Consider the following 20,242-nt stretch of genomic DNA (forward strand, 5'->3'; position numbering starts at 1 on the left):
TTCAGCTGACAGGCTGCAAAGGCGCAGTAGGTGGATCTCAGGACAGGATTTGGGTTCTGGCAGCGGCTGTGAGTCTCTGAACTTTTGGTCTAACGCGTGATGAGCCCCAGTGAGGTGAGAGGTATTTAGGGCCACAGAATGAGGGGCTAATGCAAGGGGCACTTAACTTTTCCTGGCAAAGGTTTCTTCTGAGGGTTTTTTTTTAAATTATCCGTTGAAAACATTAAAACACCCTAATCACAAGGAGGAATCTTAGTCATCCATTCAATAACTATTTATTGAATATCAATGATTATATTCATAGGTGGATGCATCCAGTAAAAAACCAGTGTTTACACATTTCTTAATGGTTCTTTTTTTTTAAAAAAAAACACGTATGTTTTTATTGATTTCAGAGAGGAAGGGAAAGGGAGAGAGAGAGATAGAAACATCAATGATGAGAGAATCATTGATCATCTGCCTCCTGCATGCCCCACACCGGGGATTGAGTCCGCAACCCGAGCATATGCCCTGATTGGGAATTGAAATGTGACTTCCTGGTTCATAGGTTGATGCTCAACCACTGAGCCACACCAGCCAGGCTATGGTTCTTAACCTTAATAGTCCTTTTTTGAGGGGAGAGAAGTTACATACCCTTTGAAATTGTGATAACAAATACAGACTCTCTTCCAAAATGAATGCAAATCTACAAACATTTTTCTTTTTTCTTTTTTTTCAACTTGTTTTCCTTTTAATGATAGCATAGGAAAAAGAACACCGCAGGGAGCAAGGCTGGCCGGCCATGGGCCTTGGGGCGTTCCGGAGAGGCGGGGGTTGAGATGGGAGGCCCAGGGGCTGTTAGTGCCTAGTGCGGAGACAGGAGAGGAAGCTGGGAGAGGCCAAGGACAGGAAATGCCTTTGGGGGTGGGTTCCTGAGTCAGCACTAGCATGTTGGGTAGGCATGGATGGGTTTCTTTACCATCCATGGGCCTTCTTTTTTTTTTTTTTTAATATTTTTTTGATTTTTTACAGAGAGGAAGGGAGAGGGATAGAGAGTTAGAAACATCGATGAGAGAGAAACATCGATCAGCTGCCTCCTCACCCATGGGCCTTCTTTAGTCTGTGGAGCCTTTATAAGTGTTCTTCTTTATTCCTCATTCCTCAGGCAGCTCCATCCCCCGGGTATTGAAAAGGGGGTCCCTACTGGCTGTAACAGTGCTGTAGGGGGTTAGAGAGCTCAGCTGCCTGGAGAGCAAAGATCCTCCCTGGACCAGGGGACTGCTGGGAGACCAAAGCAGCTGGGCCCTGCCAGCGGGGAGAAAGGGGTCCTCTCCCTGTGGGTAGGTTGCCCCCTCCTCTTCCAGGTCAGGGTGTTCACTGGCGCCGGGGAATCCACAGCTCACTTCGCCAGGCACCAGGGGCTCAGCTGCAGACCCAGAGCTGCTCCACTGGGCCTTCTTTAGTTTATTGACGATTCTCTGTCGCCTCCTTAGGTGGTAAGTGACAGCCTTTACTCAGGCTGGGATGCCCCCAGGTCCCTGCATTCCTGCCAAATATGATCTCCTTCTCTTCGGAAAAGCTTCTCAGGGGGCGGCAGCCCCTCAAGGGGGTGCACTCCAGGCTGGGAACAACCAGTGGCTCTCAGCAGGGATGGGATGTACTGTCCTGCCATCCAGGGGGAGCTGGAGCTTTGACTAAGGTTCTCCCAGAAGATGTCGCCACAATGCTGGGGTGTCCGTCTGAGGCTCTGGGAAGGCAAGCTCGGGGGTGAAGATCGGCTGACCCCCTGGAACACCTCCAAACATTTTCTTCTTCTTTTCTTATCCTCATTTGAGGATATTTATTCCATTGATTTTTAGAGAGTAGAAGGAAGGGAGGAAGGGGGAGAGAGAGAGAGAGAGAGAGAGAGAGAGAGAGAGAGAGAGAGACACATGGATTGGTTGCCTCCCGCACGCACCCTGAGTGGGACTAGGGACCAAACCCATAACCAAGGTACGTGCCCTTGACCAGGAATTGAACCTGAGACCCTTCAGTCCTCAGGCCAATGCTCTAACTACTTAGAAAACTGGCCAGGGCTACAAGCATTTTCATAAGATTTGGGAGCCTTATGAACCCCTGGATGTAGCTCATCCATAGGCTCCAGGGCATAAACTCCTGGTCTGTTATGGGCCCTATGCTGGGCACTGAGGATACAATAGTAAATTAGATAAACCTGACTGAGCTTGACAGGTGAATAGAAGACACAGACGAGGGAAGAGATGCTTAAAATACAGTGGAGAAATCCGGGTGCAGGGAGACTCGCCTACCTAGATCAGGTGCCTTATGGAAGGCTTCCTAGAGTAAGTGATGGGTAAGCTGAAGAAGGAATAGGAGCTTGCCAGGCAAAGACCTGAGGAAGAACACGCTGAGCAGTGAGAAAAGCACAAGTAAAGGCCCCGAGGAGAGAGAACAGCAAGCCAGTGTGGCTGGCTCAGAGGTACCAGGAGGAGGGCTGCTGAGAGAAGATGGGAAAGCTAAGTGCCATCTGTAGGCCCCGGGAGGCAATGAGAACAAGGAGGCAGCTGCTGTCCTCAAGGCCTCAGACAAGAAAGCCAGTGGTTATGCAGTGTCAGGTCTGACCAAATAATGGAATCGATCCCCCCTCCCCTGGAATGGACCTTTAGGCCACTTCACAATGGACATTCCACTTGCTTAGACCACATTCCACTTGCTGAGACCATTATCTCTCCCCTCCGGAGTTTCCCAGAATCCGGACCTGCACAGAGAATGCTCTGCCCAGAAAAAGCTGGCCTAGAGCCCTTTAAAAACCTCTGACTCCCCGTCTTTGGGTGCTGGCGCCATTTTGGGGCTCAGTCCATTTGGTATCCAAATGACCTAATAAATTCCTAATTCCTCACCCCTTTTGGCCTCGAGCGTTCCTCCTTCGGCGACCCTAACATGCAGTAGAAGTGTAAGTTAGACGTTGGAAATGAGCATAGGGTGGTATGGGAGCATGTGGGAGGAGCTTTAAACTCAGTCTTGGGGATCAGGCCTGGGCCCAGGAAATGAGACTCATTGATACATTCAGTGTATCCAGAATACCCTGAACCTCTGAAACCACTTAGAAGGGGTGGAAGGAACCACTACTAGTGCATCTTGATTTGCCTGCACCTCCCATTAGGAACATCTTTTACTCTGGAGGTGAGGAGGGCTGCGCAGCAGTGAGCTCAGCTGTGCCTACTTTTTTTTTTTTTAATTGATTTAAGAGAGAGGAGGGGAGAGATAGAAACATCAATAATGAGAGAGACTCATTGATTGGCTGCCTCCTGTATGCTCCCTACTGGACACTGAGCCCACAACCTAGGCATGTGCCCTGACCGGGAATTGAACCAAGATCTCCTGGTTCATGGGTCGACTCTCCACCACTGCTCCATACTAGCTGGGCAGTTCTACCTACTTTTTAAGAGCTGTGGCCAGAGTTGGCCGTGGCTAGAAAAGTCGGGGAGGAAAAGTGCCTTGGTCCCTGGCTCCCCCTGTGGGCCTAGGGGTGGAACTGGGAGAGCACGGGATGAGGCAGGGAAGCAGATGTTGCAATGATTTATTGCCAGTGATTTACACGCCAGGCACTGTCCTAAATACTTAACAAATATTAATCCATAACACTCCTAGGAGCAAGGTATGGTCATCCTCCTCCTACACGTGGAGCAAATGCGGCCCACAGCAGTGAAGTAACTTGGCAAGATCAAACAGCCACCATCTGAACCCAGGCAGTCTGGTTCCAGAGTCTGGGCTCCACCACTACAAGATGCTACCTCTTGAGAGCAAAGGCAAGGGTAAAGAATTAAACCTGGGCCTCCCACACAAGGCAGATGCCGAATTCTACCATCCACCGCCTGGGACACTGATAAAATACAAGGAACTCCACTAGGTGGGAGGTCCCAGGGTGGTGGGAGGAGCCACAGGAAAGGATGAGGGCTTGCACCTGGGGGAGCTCCAGAGACCAAGGCCTAGGGATCCTGGACTGGAGAGGGGCAATGAGTTAAGAGTAAGGTCAAGGTCTGTGAGACCCAGCCCCTTCCTCTCTGGCCAGTGTCATCTCTTGCCATTCTCCACTCACAATTTTCTAGTCACACTGTTCTTTCTCCCCCCAGGGTCTTCTTGTCTTCTTACTGGCTGTTGCCTTTTCGCACGCACGCGCGTGTGTACACACACACACACACACACACACACACCTTTTCCCAGGCTGACCCCTACTCATCCTTTAAATCTCAGTCTGATTGGGTTCTTCGGAGAGGCCCTCTTGAATCCAATCTCAATTAGATCCCTGTTATTCTCACATTAGTACCCTATTATTTTCCTTTATAATGATATCATCATTTGAAATTACATATTCAATTGTATTTATTTATTTTATGCCTGACTCTCCTACTAGACTGTATGCACCTGAGGGCAAGGACCCCATCTTATTCTCCACTGTAACCCTTGTTCCTAGGCATAGTGCTGGGCACATATAGATACTCCATAACATTTTGCTAAATGGGTATATAAATTTAGAGGGATCTCAGAGGTCTACTTGTCCAGTGCTTCTTCCCCTCTCCCATATGCTCAGAGGAGGTCATATACCTCCTCCTTGAATGCTCCCAGTGGCAGAGAATGCATTACCTCACCAAGAGGCCATCCCACTTTTGAAGAGATTTAATAGTTAGAAAGTTCTTTCTCACCAAAGAGAACTCTGACGCCCCGTTATTTCTTGGTCCTAGTTTGGTCCTCTGGAGCTACGTGCAATCGAGATAGTCCTTACATAGTTGCAGACAGCCATCAAGCTCACCCCCTCTGCCCTCAAGCCTTCTCTCTGCTTTGGAAGGCTGGGTTCCTGAGCCATTCTGCACCTTGGTCCCCTTAAGAAACATGCCTTTTTGGTCAGCTCCCAGCATGTAGCCTTGATTTATGATTTATGATCATCCCCCCTGAGCCACTCCACAAACTGGAGTATAGGTCCAGCAGGGTGAGGGGGAAGAGGGAGGAGAAAGGAAGGAAAGAAAGCCGTTTCTTTTTCTCTAATGTAAGTGGAGAGTGTATTTCTCCAGGAAATGATATTTTTTTAAAAATATATTTTATTGATTTTTTTACAGAGAGGAAGGGAGAGGGATAGAGAGTTAGAAACATTGATGAGAGAGAAACATCAATCAGCTGCCTACTGCACACTCCCTACTGGGAATGCTCCCGCAACCAAGGCACATGCCCCTGACCGGAATCAAACCTGGGACCTTTGATTCCGCAGGCTGACGCTCTATCCACTGAGCCAAACCGGTTAGGGCGAGGAGATGATATTATTAATGATGGCTGGGGCCCGAGGCTAGTCCTGAACGAGATGTACCACTGTCAGCTGCATTCTGGGTCAAGTGGCCTTTCTGGACCCATTTAATACCTTTTCTCTGGGAAAAATGTGTTTGGGTTTCAAACCACCAAGTTATATATAAACCCTTTAGATAACCAGCTTACAAATTGGGAACTGCTTCTACAGAAGTATTTAGGTAACACCGAGTGGGAGAGTGAAGGGATGAGAACAGAGTGGGCTTTCTGAGAAAAGTTTCCAAGAGGTTTTAGTAGCAGAGAAGGGGAAAGTGATAAGGCACACGGGCACTCGAGTCAGACAGACCTGGGTTCCGTTCTGTCTGACGGTGAGGCCTGCTGGCTCGACCTCACTCCTCCTCAGATTCCCCTCTCTAGTAAGCGAAGACTTTTACTCACAGCGTTGGAGGGGGCATTGAGCAGATTGTTTGTATTGCCTTCAACATAGTGCCTGGCACTAAGTGCTGATGAATGGCAGGTTTCATGCTTTCAAAATCGGGTCTTTTCTCCTTGACATGAGGTGACAGGATCCCTGACGACTGAAGTGCCACCTTCGGCTGAGCTGGTTACAGAGCCGTCCTTTGCCTTCCCTACAGAGGCATTCCAAAGGGCGGGGATGCAAAGGGGGCTGTGTCCCCAGTGACAGGTGCTTCAGCACCCTGTTTCTGTAGAGGCGTGTGTCTGTGTGGGTCCTGTGTGGTTCTGGTGACGGTGCGTGTTAATGTGACAATATGAGCAAAGGGTCAGCCTGTCAGTGGGATTCTGGAGACTCCCCTCCCTCTCTCAGGCTTCACTACTCAGCTCTGTGCGGCCCAGGCCTTATCGCCTAGCTGTCTGCCCTCTGGCCTCTTCCCTTTGTTTACCAACTTGGCTGGCTTTCTCCTCTGGGAACAAAGGAGGTGTTCAGTTCTGGGCAGTGCCTGACTCCAGCTACCCCACCCCCACTCCCTTTCCCTTTCCAGGAGTGTGTCTCCCCCCTTAGCCCCCCTCAGTCTCACCCCCTATCCTGTCTCAGGCAGACCCCTTGGTTCTGAGAGGCCCCTTCCCACAGTTCCAGGGAGAAGGGAGGCTGAGATCCTTGGTTGGCACCCCTTTTTTTCACCCTCCGGCTTCCATTCCTGTCCCCAGTGAGGCCCCTGAAGCTTCACTTTCTAGGCTGGAGGCAGCTCCTCTCCCCATTGTCTGGCCGGGATTTGGAAGCTCTGGTTTCCATAGCAACCCCTGGGCATTTAATTAAGGGAGGAAGCCTTCATCTCTTCTGGTCGGGGCAGTTCCAAATCTCTACCCGAAAAGGATACCCTGAGGGTGTGAGAGAAAAGCATTGTCCTCTAATACAGCACAATTCTGGCTTCTCCACAGAGCCCATTATAATTTGACCAGCCCAGCCCGCCTCCCACCTCCCACCCCTATCCCCACCTAACACCAGAGCAATCTGGGAAGACTTCTCAAATCAACTAGGCCAAATCCAGGGTCCCAGGATAGCAGGGGTTTTGAGGGGTGCCAGGCAATTGCTGTAAGCCACCCTCATATACACGGTTGCCTTGCCTTGGAGTATTTGTCAGGCTGGAGATGGGGTGGGAGATCATTCCACGCTGGCCCTACTATCCAATTGCTTTACCATGGAATGGGATTAGGGGCTCTTTGAAACCCCTGAAATTGAATATAAAATGTTGTATATAAGTTCATTCTAAGTTTTTCCTGGGTACTGGGTACATAGCTTTCATCAGATCCACAAAAGGGATCTGTGATCCCCTAAAGGTCCCTAGCTCTGCCATTTGCCAGCTGTGAGACCTTAGGCAAGTTACTCAGCCTCTCTGTGCCTCTGAGTCCTCACCTATAAACTGAGGATAATAATAATTCACAAGATTCCTGGTATGGCAGTAAGGGGTTGTTATTGTTATAGTTGTGGTTACTGTGAGAGAGGGCTAAATGGAGGACCCCACAGCTACCCAGGCCTCACCCCACACCCCCCAAGGCCACAGGCCTGCCTCTCAGTGGGAGACATTCCCTTCCTCCCCCAGCTCCCTCCCTCCCTGCCCCACCCCGGGCTGCTGGAAAGTGCTCCAGACTGATCGGAAGCTGGCACCTTTCAGGAGCCGCGTCACAGGGTGGAATTTCCAAGCCCCGGTCACGGAGTTATCCTAGTTCCTGAAATTCCTGCCTCCGATTTCTCAGCTGTTGCCATGACCACTTTTCCCGTTTCTGGTTAGGTTAGTTTGTAGTGTGTGTGTGTTTCCTTTTCACTGTATTTTTAGACTTTGGAAAAAATAAACACAGTTCACACACCAGCACCTTTCTGATCTTTTGTGTTTTTTTTCATGGCACGGGGGTGGGGACATCTCTTTCCCCTGACCTGCCCCCCATATCCTTACTTCTGCTGAAAATTCCCAGACGTACCCCACCCACCACTCGTCTCTCTGCCCCTCCCACGCCCCTGGGTGCTGGTAAATGGAGATGGTAACACAATGCTGAACTGCATGTGTCTCTGGGTCTTTTATCCTTTTTATATTTTTATTTTGTTTCCCTCCTGGAACATCCCCCACTGTGGCATTTTTTCCGCTTTCTTCAGAAGAGGCAAGTCTATTTGCGTTATTAGCTGTCCCACTCTGATAGCCGCCCCCCCTCCGATTCCAAGGAAGAGCTGGGGAGCGGGAACAACCCCACCTCTTGTGGTCGGGCTTCACTGCCAGTAAACCAGGACTGAGCTGACAGAGTAGTGAGAAGTGTCTGTGAACTAGGGCAGGAGAGCACTGCGCACGGTGCCCTGCCGCTGGGCCTCGGGAATGGTTGGCACTCCCTGGACCTGAGGGTCCTAAGGACGTAGAGTGATGTCTCGGCCTCTTTAGCACAGCCCTCACTCACCCCAGCCAGGACGGGGAGCTGCACTTGGTGCTCTCAGTGTCAGCAGACAGGTGATAAAGGGAGGCGGCAGAGGAGAAATGGGGAAAGGGCTGAGAACCAGATTTGTGAGGGCAAGAAAGGGATTTGGATTATTTATTTATAAATATATTTTTATTGATTTCAGAGAGAAAGGGAGAGGGAGAGAGATAGGAACATCAATGATGAGAGAGAATCATTGATTGGCTGCCTCCTGCACGCCCCACACTGGGAATCAAGCCCACAGCCCAGGCATGTGCCCTTGATCGGAATCGAACCCGGGACCCTTCAGTCCCCAGGCCAATGCTCTAGCCACTGAGCCAAACCAGCTAGGGCGGGATTTGGATTATTTAATGTGGAGGAAACTGGAAGAGGGAAGGAAAGACTAAAGAATACCAGAGTTCAGGACTCTCTGTGGCAATTCTGGTTTGTCTCCCGCAGGGAAGAGGAAGCGTTGGGGTTGGAGAGACTGCGGCTGGCCACCAGCTGGCCATCGGAAGACTGACCCAGCTGAGGATGAAACCCCGGCTCGGGGAACCCAAAGTCCTTGCTGAGGAAACTAAGACTCGCAGAGGTTGTGGCTTGTCTAAGGTCACAGATTAGTAAGTGCTGGGCCCTGGGTCCCTATCTCAGCCTGCTGACTGCAGAGCCAAGGCTTTCAAGAAGCAAGCTATGCTGTGCCCGCAGGCAGGAGCCCCTCTCGGTCAGACGCCCCAAGGGGTCAGGTGGGATGGCAGCCCCAGTGGAGACTCCTAGTTTGCTTAAGATTCCCAGTCCCCGGGAAGAGCTAGGAAGAACACGAGGTAATGTAATTCATGCCATCCCCATTTGAGACATAAGAAAGTTCAGTGGCAGGTTGAATAATTTCCCCAGGGTTACGCAACTGCTAACTGATCGGGCCAAGATCAGACCGGCTGCAAGGCCCCAGACTGTACTCTCCACCTGTGCTGCTTCTGGAAGTGTCGGGTTTTGAATCTGGTCCAGCCGACTCCTGAGCCAGAAAGCTAATGTGTTCTGTACCTGCTCTTCCACCCTCAGAGCGCCGAGCCCGAGCCGTGAGAGACGATGCAGGCAGAGCACAGCACACAGGAAGCACACCACCAAGGTTGTTGACATATCTGGCTGACTCCAGCTCTGCCCTTCCATTATTTGCTCTGTGCCTGGGTTTATACCACTGGCCTCCACCAGACTGGAAGCAAGGCCCTTCCTCAATATTTGTCCTCAGTCTGTACACAGCATTGCAGGCAAACAGGTGACGGTCTGACCCTCTCTGTTCCCCTCACTGCTAGACTCTGGTTGTCTGGAGTGTCCTGGAATAGGTCAAACTGGAAGGGTTCTCAGAGATGGAGTCTGACCTTGAATTTTGTAGATGAGAATGCTGAGGCCCAAAGAGAGGAAGGATCTTGATTAGGGTCATTCCTTCAGCCTAGGGACACTGAGCACCTGCTGTGCTCCAGGCACTGGATAGAAGGCAGGGCACAATCCTGATAAGGCCCTGCCCCCACCAAGTTCTGAGTGGAGGAGGACAATCAACAAAGAAGTATGTAAACAAAAAACATAACCTAGAAGAATATCATAGTGGCAAATGGCGGAGAACATGAAAGAGAATGATCAGGTGGCTACTTTGGTCTAGGTGACCTCTCTGGGCAGGTGACACTTAACCTGAGATCTGAGGGACAAAAAGGCTCCCGTTGGGGCAATCAAGAAGAAGGGCATTCCTGGCCAAGGGAGAGCAGTGAAAAGTCCCTGAGTATAATAATCAGAGGACACTGTATCTAGTAAAGTTAAACATTTTGGGAAATTTCTTTTAAAAATATGTTTTTATTGATTTTAGAGAGAGGGGAAAAGAGAGGAATAGAAATATAGAAACATCGATGAGAAACACCAATTGACTGCCTCCTGCACATCCCCTGCTGGGAATCAAGCCCACAACCAAGGCATGTGCCCTGACAGGAAATCCAACCGGTGACCTCTTGGTTCATAGGTTGACGCTCAACCACTGAGCCACCCCAGCTAGGCATGAAAAACTTTAATTTCAGTATAAATATTTGTGTGTATATATATTGTATATATGTATGTACTAGTATATGGACACATGTGTATATGTATATAAAGTGTGAGTGTGTGTGTTTTGGTTTGTGATATAACATGTATTTCTGACTGTGACTTGAGGACAGAAAGGTTTGAAAGCCTTCATTGGAGCCCTAGCGGGTTTGGTTCAATGGATAGAGTGTCGGCCTGCAGATTGAAGGGTCCCAGGTTTGATTCCTGCCAAGGGCACATGCCGGGGTTGGGGGCTCGATCCCCACTAGGGGGCATGCAGGAAGCAGCCAATCAATGATTCTCACTAAATATTGATATTTCTATCTCTCTCTCCCTCTCCCTTCCTCTCTGAAATCAATAAAGAAATGTATATATTTAAAAAAAAATGAAAAGATGTTTTAAAAAATAAATTAAAAAAATGAAAACCTTCATTGGAGGAATCTAGTTCAACATGACTGAAGCACAGTGGGAAAGTGGAAGAAAGCAGGAGACTAGGTCAGCCAGGGGGCAATGGCAGGTCATGGATGGCTCTATCAGCCAGGATAACTAGTTGGATTTTTAAAAAATATGTGTGTGTTTTTTTATAATCCTCACCCGAGGATATTTTTCCATTGATTTTTAGAGAGAGTAGAAGGGAGAGGGAGAGACAGAGAGAAACACTGATATGAGAGAGACACATTGCTTGGTTGCCTCCTGCATGCCCCGGAGCAAGGCTGCGAGCCCACAACCGAGGTATGTGCTATTGACCGGACTCGAACCTGGGACCTTCAGTCCGCAGGCCGATAGCTCTATCCACTGAGCCAAACTGGCTAGGGCTTAAAAATATGTTTTTATTGATTTTAGAAAGAGAGAAAGGGAGAGGGATAGAGAGATAGGAACATCAATGAAAGTTTAGAAATGTCGATCAGCTGCCTCCTACACACACCTCCACTGGGCATCGAGCTCTCAACCTGGGCATGTGTCCTGACCAGGAATCAAACTGGTGACCTCTTAGTTCATGGGTTGATGCTCAACCACTGAGCCATACCGGCCAAGCACCCGTTCAAAGTGGACCTGACCCCATAGGAAGACTTAAGCAGAGGATAGACATAGTACGTAGTTTCTTTTTTTTTTTAAATATATTTTTATTGATTTCTGAGAGGAAAGGGGAGAGAGAGAGAGAGAGAGAGAGAGAGAGAAATATCAACGATGAGAGAGAATCATGGATCGGCTGCCTCCTGCACGCCCCACACTGGGGATCGAGCCGTGAGCTCCTGGTTCATAGGTTGATGCTCAACCACTGAGCCAGGCTATTGGGGCTCTTACCTTTGTTTTTAACATAGCCATTAGAAACAGAGAAACTGAATCTCCTTACAGTCATTTTCCTACCATAACAGGTTTGCCTCACTTTAGCTGGCAAGAAACTTGGGGCAGACAGGGGGAGAATTATATTTATATCTTGATCTTTGTCAGATTAAGAAGGACCTCCTGGAGGGGCCCAGGAGAATGGAAACACAAAGACCCCCAGGGAGGTTGTAATGAAGGGTGAGCCAAAAGGGGACAGAGAGCAGAGAGGAAAAAGGGTGTGGAGTTACTACATGAGGATGAGGAAGTGTCTGGACTTGGGAAACTGAAGAAGGAAGAAGTCTGACTCCGTGTCCATATCATTTCCCAGCCGACTCCTCTGTCCCTGAGGTCCTTTCCTCCCTTAGAATTCCCCCTAGCATGAGGGCTCCCTACCACCCACTCAGCAAGTAGCTACCTGGGTCTTGACCAAACCCTGGGTGCTGGCAAGAGAAGACAGGAAGGCCCATATGCGGTGGTCTCGCCGGTCTCCCATACTCCAAGTGCCTGCTTCACACATGGCTTTGGCTATGTTCTGCTCCTCTGTTCCCCCCACTCCCACCCCCCCAACTCAGCCAAACACAGGCTTGCTTCTTCAGGACCACATCTTTACTACTGCCTCCCTCCGTTCCTCTTCTGCCCATCCTCAGCCATCTCCACCCTTTCTTCCTAATTCTTAGTCTAGCTCAGGTAGCTTTATTGGGGGTGGGGTGAGGGGTCTTTTCTCCTCCTACAAACACTTTAAAAAAAACATTTTTATTGATTTCAGAGAGGAAGGGAGAGGGAGAGAGAGACTGAAACATCAATGATGAGAGAGAATCATTGATTGGTCGCCTCCCGCACACCCCCTACTGGGGATGGAGCCCTTTGGGGCATGTGCCCTTGACTGGGAATTGAACCCGGGACCCACTGAGCCAAACCAGCCAGGGCCCTACAAACACTTTTACTCACATACAGATACAGGTCCTCTTTCCAGGCCTCCATCTCTTGCTTCCACACCATCCCATTCCCTAACAATCCCTATGCCCTGGCCCACCTCTTGGCATCCTATTCTTGTTTTGCATCATAGCTCAGTGCTTCCTTTTCCAGGAAGTTTGCCTGGAAAATTCTCCTCTTTGTCTTCGTTTCTCTTTCCAATTTCTCAGCAGACTCATGTAACAGCACCCAGCTACCAGGATAAGGAACAGAAGAAAAGCACGAGAAACAGCACAGCCAGGAGCCACCTGGCACTCACAGCTAAGCCTTGGTTTCCTCCTGTGGAACATAAACAGTTTCACAGAATACCACCACCAAGCAGGCCACTCTGTGACCATGACAATGGCAGATCAAGAACAAGACCTCTCTGTAGTCACATCAGACAAAAATAAGAACATTGTCCAAGCCACAAAAATGACCAAACATCCCCCTCTCCTAGCTAATGCTTGTGGCTCCTGCTGCTTTACCTATCGCCGCTTTCGTCCTGCTTCATTCCTCCCACCTCCTAGATCAGTGATGGCGAACCTATGGCACGCGTGTCAGAGGTGGCACGCGAACTCATTTTTTTGGTTGATTTTTCTTTGTTAAATGGCATTTAGATATATAAAATAAATATCAAAAATATAAATCTTTGTTTTACTATGGTTGCAAATATCAAAAAAATTTCTATATGTGACACGGCACCAGAGTTAAGTTAGGGTTTTTCAAAATGCTGATACGCCGAGCTCAAAAGGTTCGACATCACTGTCCTAGATAAAAGTAATTAAGGTACCCAATGGTAGAATTCCCTGGCTTCCTGGTAGCATCCAACCCAGAGCAAAGCTCGTCTTCCTTGACCTTTCCCCAAATCTGCAAGTGTAACTCCTCATCCTAAATCCTTCCCAACACCCACTGGATGGCCCACAGTTCTGCCATGGTGGGAGTTCCCCCTGTTCAACTACACGTATCTGCTGGTGGTTTTGGCTGGAGCGAACTGACAATCATAAACAACATATACCCATACTTGTATTTTTAAAACTTGTTAAAAAGCAAAATTTGACTGAATAATCTTGGAGAATAATTTGCTTTTTGAAGTGATTCATGAATCCGGCAGCACCCCATCTAGCAACGAGAAGGGGCAGGGAGGAGGGGTTGTACAAAATGGGAGGTTTTTATAGGAAGAAGGGTTGGGGAAGGCACCTATTTTTAAAAATATATATATTTTATTGATTTTTTACAGAGAGGAAGGAAGAGGGATAGAGAATTAGAAACATCAATGAGAGAGAAACATCGATCAGCTGCCTCCTGCACACCCGCTACTGGGGATGTGCCTGCAACCAAGGTACATGCCCTTGACCGGAATTGAACCGGGTTCCCTTCAGTCCGCAAGCAGATGTTCTATCCACTGAGCCAAACCAGTTAGGGCGGGAAGGCACCTATTTAAAAAGAAAAGAAAAGAAAAGAAAGGATTATTTGGGGGGAGCCACTGGAGAAAATGGGGAGGATTTGTATCATGCAGATGACCCCTTTTTTCTATGGGGGAGAGGATGGAGAGGGCCCACGGGACAGATTGCTTTATTGGTTTTGATCAGAAACCGTAGATACTAGGTTTGGTATCATGGGCTTTTAGCATGAGTAACACCATTTGGGGCCTGTGGCTTTCTTATATTTTGGAATTTTGCATTTTATACTATTTTAGCATCAGATTTCCTTTCCTAAATATGTTCTCAAGCAAATTGCCTCCCCCCACCCCCATGTCTGTTTCAGAGGATTGGATTGATTCTTTAGTCTTTGGGTATGGTTAGCGTTTTTCTGTATCCACATTCTTCCTCAACTAATCTTGTCAGGATTGAGGTCCAGGTGAAACCACCCTCTTCTATACTAGTAAGCCTTCCACAGTCAACCAGATCTGCCCCCTCCCTCCTCAGCACTCCTGCATTTGGTTTTCTTTACCCACAAGGCTCTTGCTTAATCTCCCCTCATAGCTGTAAACTCCTTGAAGACGGAGACTGAGTCTTAAAAACCTGGTTATGACTCTAGTAGCTGCTCCAGCTAAAAATGCCCAGTTAAAAGGTCCGGTGTTCCCAAGTGCCAGGGGCCACAGATCCCGAGATCATGAGAAGTGTATGGCTTAGGACCAGGAGCGGAGCACCTGAGTCATATTAAGGGACAGGGAAAATGGGCTTGGCCCTGCCGGCCTCCTGGGGGACACAGGTGGCAGGGCGCCTGGAAGCTCTGTAAGGATCACTAGGGCACAGAAAGTACTGGGCTTGTGTACCCCCGGGTGAGAGTCAGAGTGAACTTGAATTTGTATCCACCCTGAACACCTTTGTGTGCTATGTCACTGTCCCAGATTAGGAATTTATCACAGTAATCAGAGTCAAAAAAAGATAGGGCAGCCCTGAGCTTTGGACATGTGGTCCTTTCTCTCTCTCTCTCTCTCTCTCTCTCTCTCTCTCTCTCTCTCTCATGCTCTGTAGGCTAGTGGTTTTTTAAACTGTGTTGTTCTCTAGGGTTTGTTTCAGGAGGGGGTGGAGTATGAGCCCCCTTCAAATTTCTCATTCTGATTCAACCAGAGCAATTTTGTTTTGCATCGTTTTGTGTGTGCGTTTTGAGTTTCCGCATAGGATTTAAGTTATAAAGGAGTCTACTACATGTAAAAACACTATGGAAATACGATCAGCAAAATCCAGAATATGCAATACACCATAGAATAAACAACCTCATTTGTTCAACAAATAAATTACAAGAAAAAAGGGAAGGGGTTAGTGGAACCTATAAAAGAAAAGAAACTTAAGAGCCATATCAACCAAATTCAATGAATTCAATGTGTGGACCTTGTTTAGATTCTGGTTTGAATAAACTGATATATGACACAATTAGGGGAATTTTAACATTGACTGGATATTTGGTGACATTGAGTTATTTTTTTTTTAGTTGTGATTATGGCATTGTGGTTGTGTAAACAAAGAGTCTTTTTCTTTTAGAGATGAGTACTGAAATATCAATGGATTAAACGATGTGATGTCCAACATTTGTTTTAAAACCATCCAATACAGGAGGGGTGGGAGGGAGAAGTGGGTTGGGATATAGCTGAAGTAAGATTATGTTAATAATTGTTGAAGCTGGGTAATGGATACATAGGGCTTCGTTGTATTATTCCTTCTACCTTTTATTTTTATTATTTTTGTTAAAAGTATGTTTTTTAATTGAATTTTTAGAGAGATGGAAATACTGATGAGAGAGAAACACTGGGGATCGAGCCCGCATCACAGGCATGCGCCCTGACCAGGAATCAAACCAGGACCTCTTGATTCATGGTCGATGCTCAACCACTGAGCCACACCTGTTTGGCTATTTTTTCTACCTTTTAAAATGCTTGCACATTTCCACACCAAAAAAAAAAAAAAAAAAAAAAAGCTATTCACCACTTTACACTGTATAATCCAGTGGTTTTAGTATATTCACAGAATTTTACAACCATCATCATAATCAAATTTAGAAGATTTTCATCACTCCAAAAATAAACCCCATACCCATTAGTAGTCACTCTCCATTCCCCTCAACCCCTACAGCCCTAGGCATCCCCTAATCTATTTTTCTTTGGGTTTGGCTACTCTAGACATTTCATACAAATGTAATCCTATAATATATGATCTTTTGTGGCTGGCTACTCAAGTATAACCTTACTTTACTTTTTATTATTGATTTGAGAGCAAGTGAGGAAGGGACAGAGACAGACAGAGAGAGATGGATTTATTGTTGTTCCACTTATTTATGCGTTCATTGGTTGACTCTTGTATGTGCTCTGACCAGGGATCTAACCTGAAACCTTGGTGTATTGGGACGATGCTCTAGCCACCTGAGCTACCTGGCCAGAGCAAGTATAACAATTTGTTTTTTATTTGTTTTTTGTTAATCCTCACCAGAGGATATTATCCATATTCCATTGATTTTTTTTTCCAGAGAAAATGGGAGGGGGGAGGGGGAAGAGAGAGAGAGAGAGAGAGAGAGAGAGAGAGAGAGACATTGATGTGAGACACAATGATTGGTTGCCTTCTGCACACACCCCCATGGGGAAATTGGGGCGGGGGTCAGGATTGAACCTGCAACCCAGGTACATGCCCTTGACCAGGAATCGAACCTGAGACCCTTCAGGTGCGCAGGACAACACTCTAACCACTGAGCAACACCAGCCAGGGCCGTATAACCTTGTTTTAAACTCTTCTGGTCTTGATAGGAAAGAGACATCTTGTAAATGTATTTCTCTGGCTATAGATTTTAAAATAAAGACACTTAAAAGAGGTTTAAATAGACTTGGGGGGAGGGAGTCTAACTGCTAAAAAAAGAATGGCTAGAAACCCCTTGTCTAGCTCAAATCCCTTGCAATAAGTGTAAGGAAATGGGCCCAGAGAGGGATACACACAGCTTATTAAGGGCCGAGCTGGGCCCAACGGCCAGAACTGCCGACCTTTGGCTCCATCCTCTTTTCATGTTGTCACATTAACTTCTGACCTCACACAAACTCATACCACTTTCCCCACCACAACTCATCAACCTGTGACCCACAAAATATCTTCAGAGACACATCTTGCGAGTCAGCCATGGTGGGGGCTGCCCTCCCCTGAAATGCTGCCACCCAGGGAAGAACCAGTGAGAACACCAGCTCCCAGAATTCCCATCTCAGAGGAGCTCAGGCATGGCAGTCTGGTTAGAAGCCAGAAGCCAGAGGAGCTGTTTGCATTGCAGGAACAGTTTTTACTTGCATTGATTTTTTTTTTTTTTTGAGTGGCTGGTGGAGGGCGTGTGTGTAGGGGAGGCTGGTAGAGAACACGGGGTAGCGGGAGCTAAAACTTTTGGGGCTGCCATTGGAGGTAACCCAGTTAAGGGTTAACAGGATGTATGGGAACCCCACTGGTGCCTGGAGAACTGAGTCCAGAGGAGACAGAGGGTGGGAACAGGAGGAAAAGGTCAGGCTGAGGGGAAGGACTCCAGGTTGAGGCAGTCTATGATCTTACAGCTGTTCCTGGAACTCTCCCAAACCATACTTATGGGCAGCTCAGAGAGGCTGTCAGGCTGCTGGAAAGGGCAAGAAGAGGACAAATTCTATAGATGGAACATTATCTGAGACCTGGGGAAAGGTAGGGAGGAGAAATTTCCAGAGAGCCTGGAAGAGGATGGCAGCACCTGGATAACTCTCTTTCTTTTCCTTCCTTCCTCTCTTCCTTCCTTCCTTCCTTCCTTCCTTCCTTCCTTCCTTCCTTCCTTCCTTCCTTCCTTCCTTCCTTCCTTCCTTCCTTCCTTCCTTCCTTCCTTCCTTCCTTCCTTCCTTTCTCTCTCTCTCTCTCTCTCTCTCTCTCTCTCTCTTTCTTTCCTTTGTTTGTTTTTGTTAATCCTCACTCGAGAATATTTTTTCATTGATTCCTAGAAAAAGTAGAAGGGAACGGGAGACACAGAGAGAGACACACACTGATTGGTTGCCTCCCGCATGCTCCCAGACTAGGGCCCCGGAAGCTCAAGCCCGAAATCAACAGAGGTACGAGGTACATGCCATTGACGGGAATAGAATCCCGGACCCTTCAGTCCGCTGGCCGATGCTCTATCCACTGGGCCAAACCAGCTAGGGCTGGATCACTTCTCTTTCTACCTTGGAATATTTTTCCATTGACTCCTAGAAAAAGTAGAAGGGAGGGGAGACACAGAGACACACACTGATTGGTTGCCTCCCACATGCTCCCAGACTAGGGCCTCGGAAGCTCAAGCCCGCAACCAACAGAGGTACGAGGAACATACCATTGACGAGAATAGAATCCCGGACCCTTCAGTCCGCTGGCCGATGCTCTATCCACTGGGCCAAACCAGCTAGGGCTGGATCACTTCTCTTTCTACCTTGGGGGCTCCCTTAGCTGAATCCTGATCCCTGGCAGGGGGACCTGAGGAGATGGGTAGAGGACAGTGAAGGTCTTGGCCTCAGATCTCTCAGACAAACATGGACTGTGAACTTGGATGCCACAGGATTTGATAGGGGAAACATTGGCTAGACTATACGTATTCTCAAAATATCATCCATTCACCTGTCTATAGTGGGCACTGGGAATCTCACCCTAAGAGACCTGTCCTTTTGGGTCTGGGGAAAGCTTTTAAACATCCTTTATAACAGGGAAAATATCCCTTGGTGGGGCAGCAATGATGGTGAATTAAGAGTAAGCTCAGGTGGAATAAGACCCAGAGCCTGCTCCAGAGGTGCTGGGCTCACCACGGTGAAGGGACCTACGGAGGAACTCTGAGTGCTTTCACTTTTGCTCACCGTCAGTCTCACTCTACCCTGATAACCAGGAGGCCTTATTTGAGCTATCGTGGTTGCGAATAAGCAGTGAGTCATTCGAGCTGTGTACATCCCATGATTCTGTCTAGTGGACTGGCACCTTAACTTGCAAGGGCTCTGAGGGGCAGGTTATGCAGGCAGTTATGTCGCTCCTCTCAACTTTAGGTTGCCCTTCAGTTTTCTAATCCCCAAACCCCAGGCCCAGCCTGGACTTTAATCAGGTGACACATATTGGTATCAGCAGGTGTCACGTGGAACTGGACCTGCGCCTGATTCATCCGCGGAGCTGAACCCAGGCAGCAGAACAAACACCTCAGCAGCTCCTGCCAGGCATGGGGTGAGAGGTTGTCTGGCCCAACAGACAGAGACTTTGTTTGCTTTGGTGTCACCGTTTCTCCCAACCCCACTCTCGTTCCTTTCTCTCTGCCCATCTCTGGGTCAGGGCCTGTGTGGGGTTTTTCCAGATGATGCGAGAAGGCTTTCTTACTTATTTATTTTTGGCGAAGGTGATTCCTGAGGAAGAGTCTCGGGAATTGAAAGGGGGATCGCAGGAACTGATAAAGGCACCGAGCAGAAGCTTCTGGGAGGGGAAGCCAAGAGTGGGAACTGGTTTGGATGGGGATTAGAGGGAACAAATAGGTCAGAGATCTCTGCCCCCACCCCACCCAGGGGTGCCACCTGTCCGCAGCTCAGGCAGGTCCTCCTCCTCTGGGACAGCTCTAGCGTGACCTCACTTTCTACCTTCATGGCTGGTTTTTGACGCTAATCGGTGGACACTCAAGACCAATAAATTTGGCTTCAAGTCCCTTCCCTCTTCCCTAATACAATTGCAAAACGTGGGAATCCCCTTCCAGAGGAAGGTGCAGCTTTAAGAGAAAGGGACGGGAGGAAAAGGGCGCTGACTCAGATCCTCCTACCATTGGCTGCCGGAGGGGATCCCACCTCGGGGATTGGCTCTGACAGAGTCCGCCTCCTCTTGTGATTGGCTCATCCAGGCAGATATAAAGGGGCTGTGCCGGCCTCCTCTTCAGTTGGAGCGAGGCAGGGAATCCAGCTGGTTCGCGCGCTGAGACGCACCTGGCGCAATCCTTTCCTCTCGGCACCAGCGTGCACGTCCCGCGGAGGCTACAGTCATGAAGGAAAGACGGGCCCCCCAGCCAGTCGTGGCCAGATGTAAACTCGTCTTGGTGGGGGACGTGCAGTGTGGGAAGACAGCGATGTTACAGGTGTTAGCGAAGGACTGCTACCCCGAGGTGAGCTGTCTGCCCGCCCCCTGGCCAGCTTCTCTCCTCGCTCGCCTGCCCGCCTGCCCGCCTGCCCGCCTCCCCGGGATAGATCCCCACCTGCCCAGGAGAGCGGTCTCTCCTTCCCCACCCACCCCACCCCACCCCGCCCTCTGCTGCCCTGGGC

At 48.6% G+C, this 20,242-nt stretch overlaps 1 protein-coding gene and 1 pseudogene across 1 annotated transcript in view; one reads left to right on the forward strand and one right to left on the reverse strand.

Moving 5' to 3' along the window:
- Positions 1 to 1,133: 1,133 nt before the first annotated feature.
- On the reverse strand, positions 1,134 to 4,777 carry LOC102239636 (annotated as a pseudogene).
- Positions 4,778 to 19,858: 15,081 nt separating this feature from the next.
- The window catches only part of RND1 (Rho family GTPase 1), a 6,995-nt gene continuing 6,611 nt past the window's right edge, over positions 19,859 to 20,242 (forward strand). The window contains exon 1 of the mRNA XM_005877354.2: positions 19,859 to 20,085. Coding sequence (XP_005877416.1) covers positions 19,966 to 20,085 — 120 coding nt within the window. The 5' untranslated portion in view covers positions 19,859 to 19,965. The remainder of the gene's footprint in view (positions 20,086 to 20,242) is intronic.

The sequence above is a fragment of the Myotis brandtii genome, unplaced genomic scaffold (genome assembly GCF_000412655.1).
Source record: "Myotis brandtii unplaced genomic scaffold, ASM41265v1 scaffold517, whole genome shotgun sequence".
In the NCBI taxonomy this organism is placed as follows: domain Eukaryota; kingdom Metazoa; phylum Chordata; class Mammalia; order Chiroptera; family Vespertilionidae; genus Myotis; species Myotis brandtii.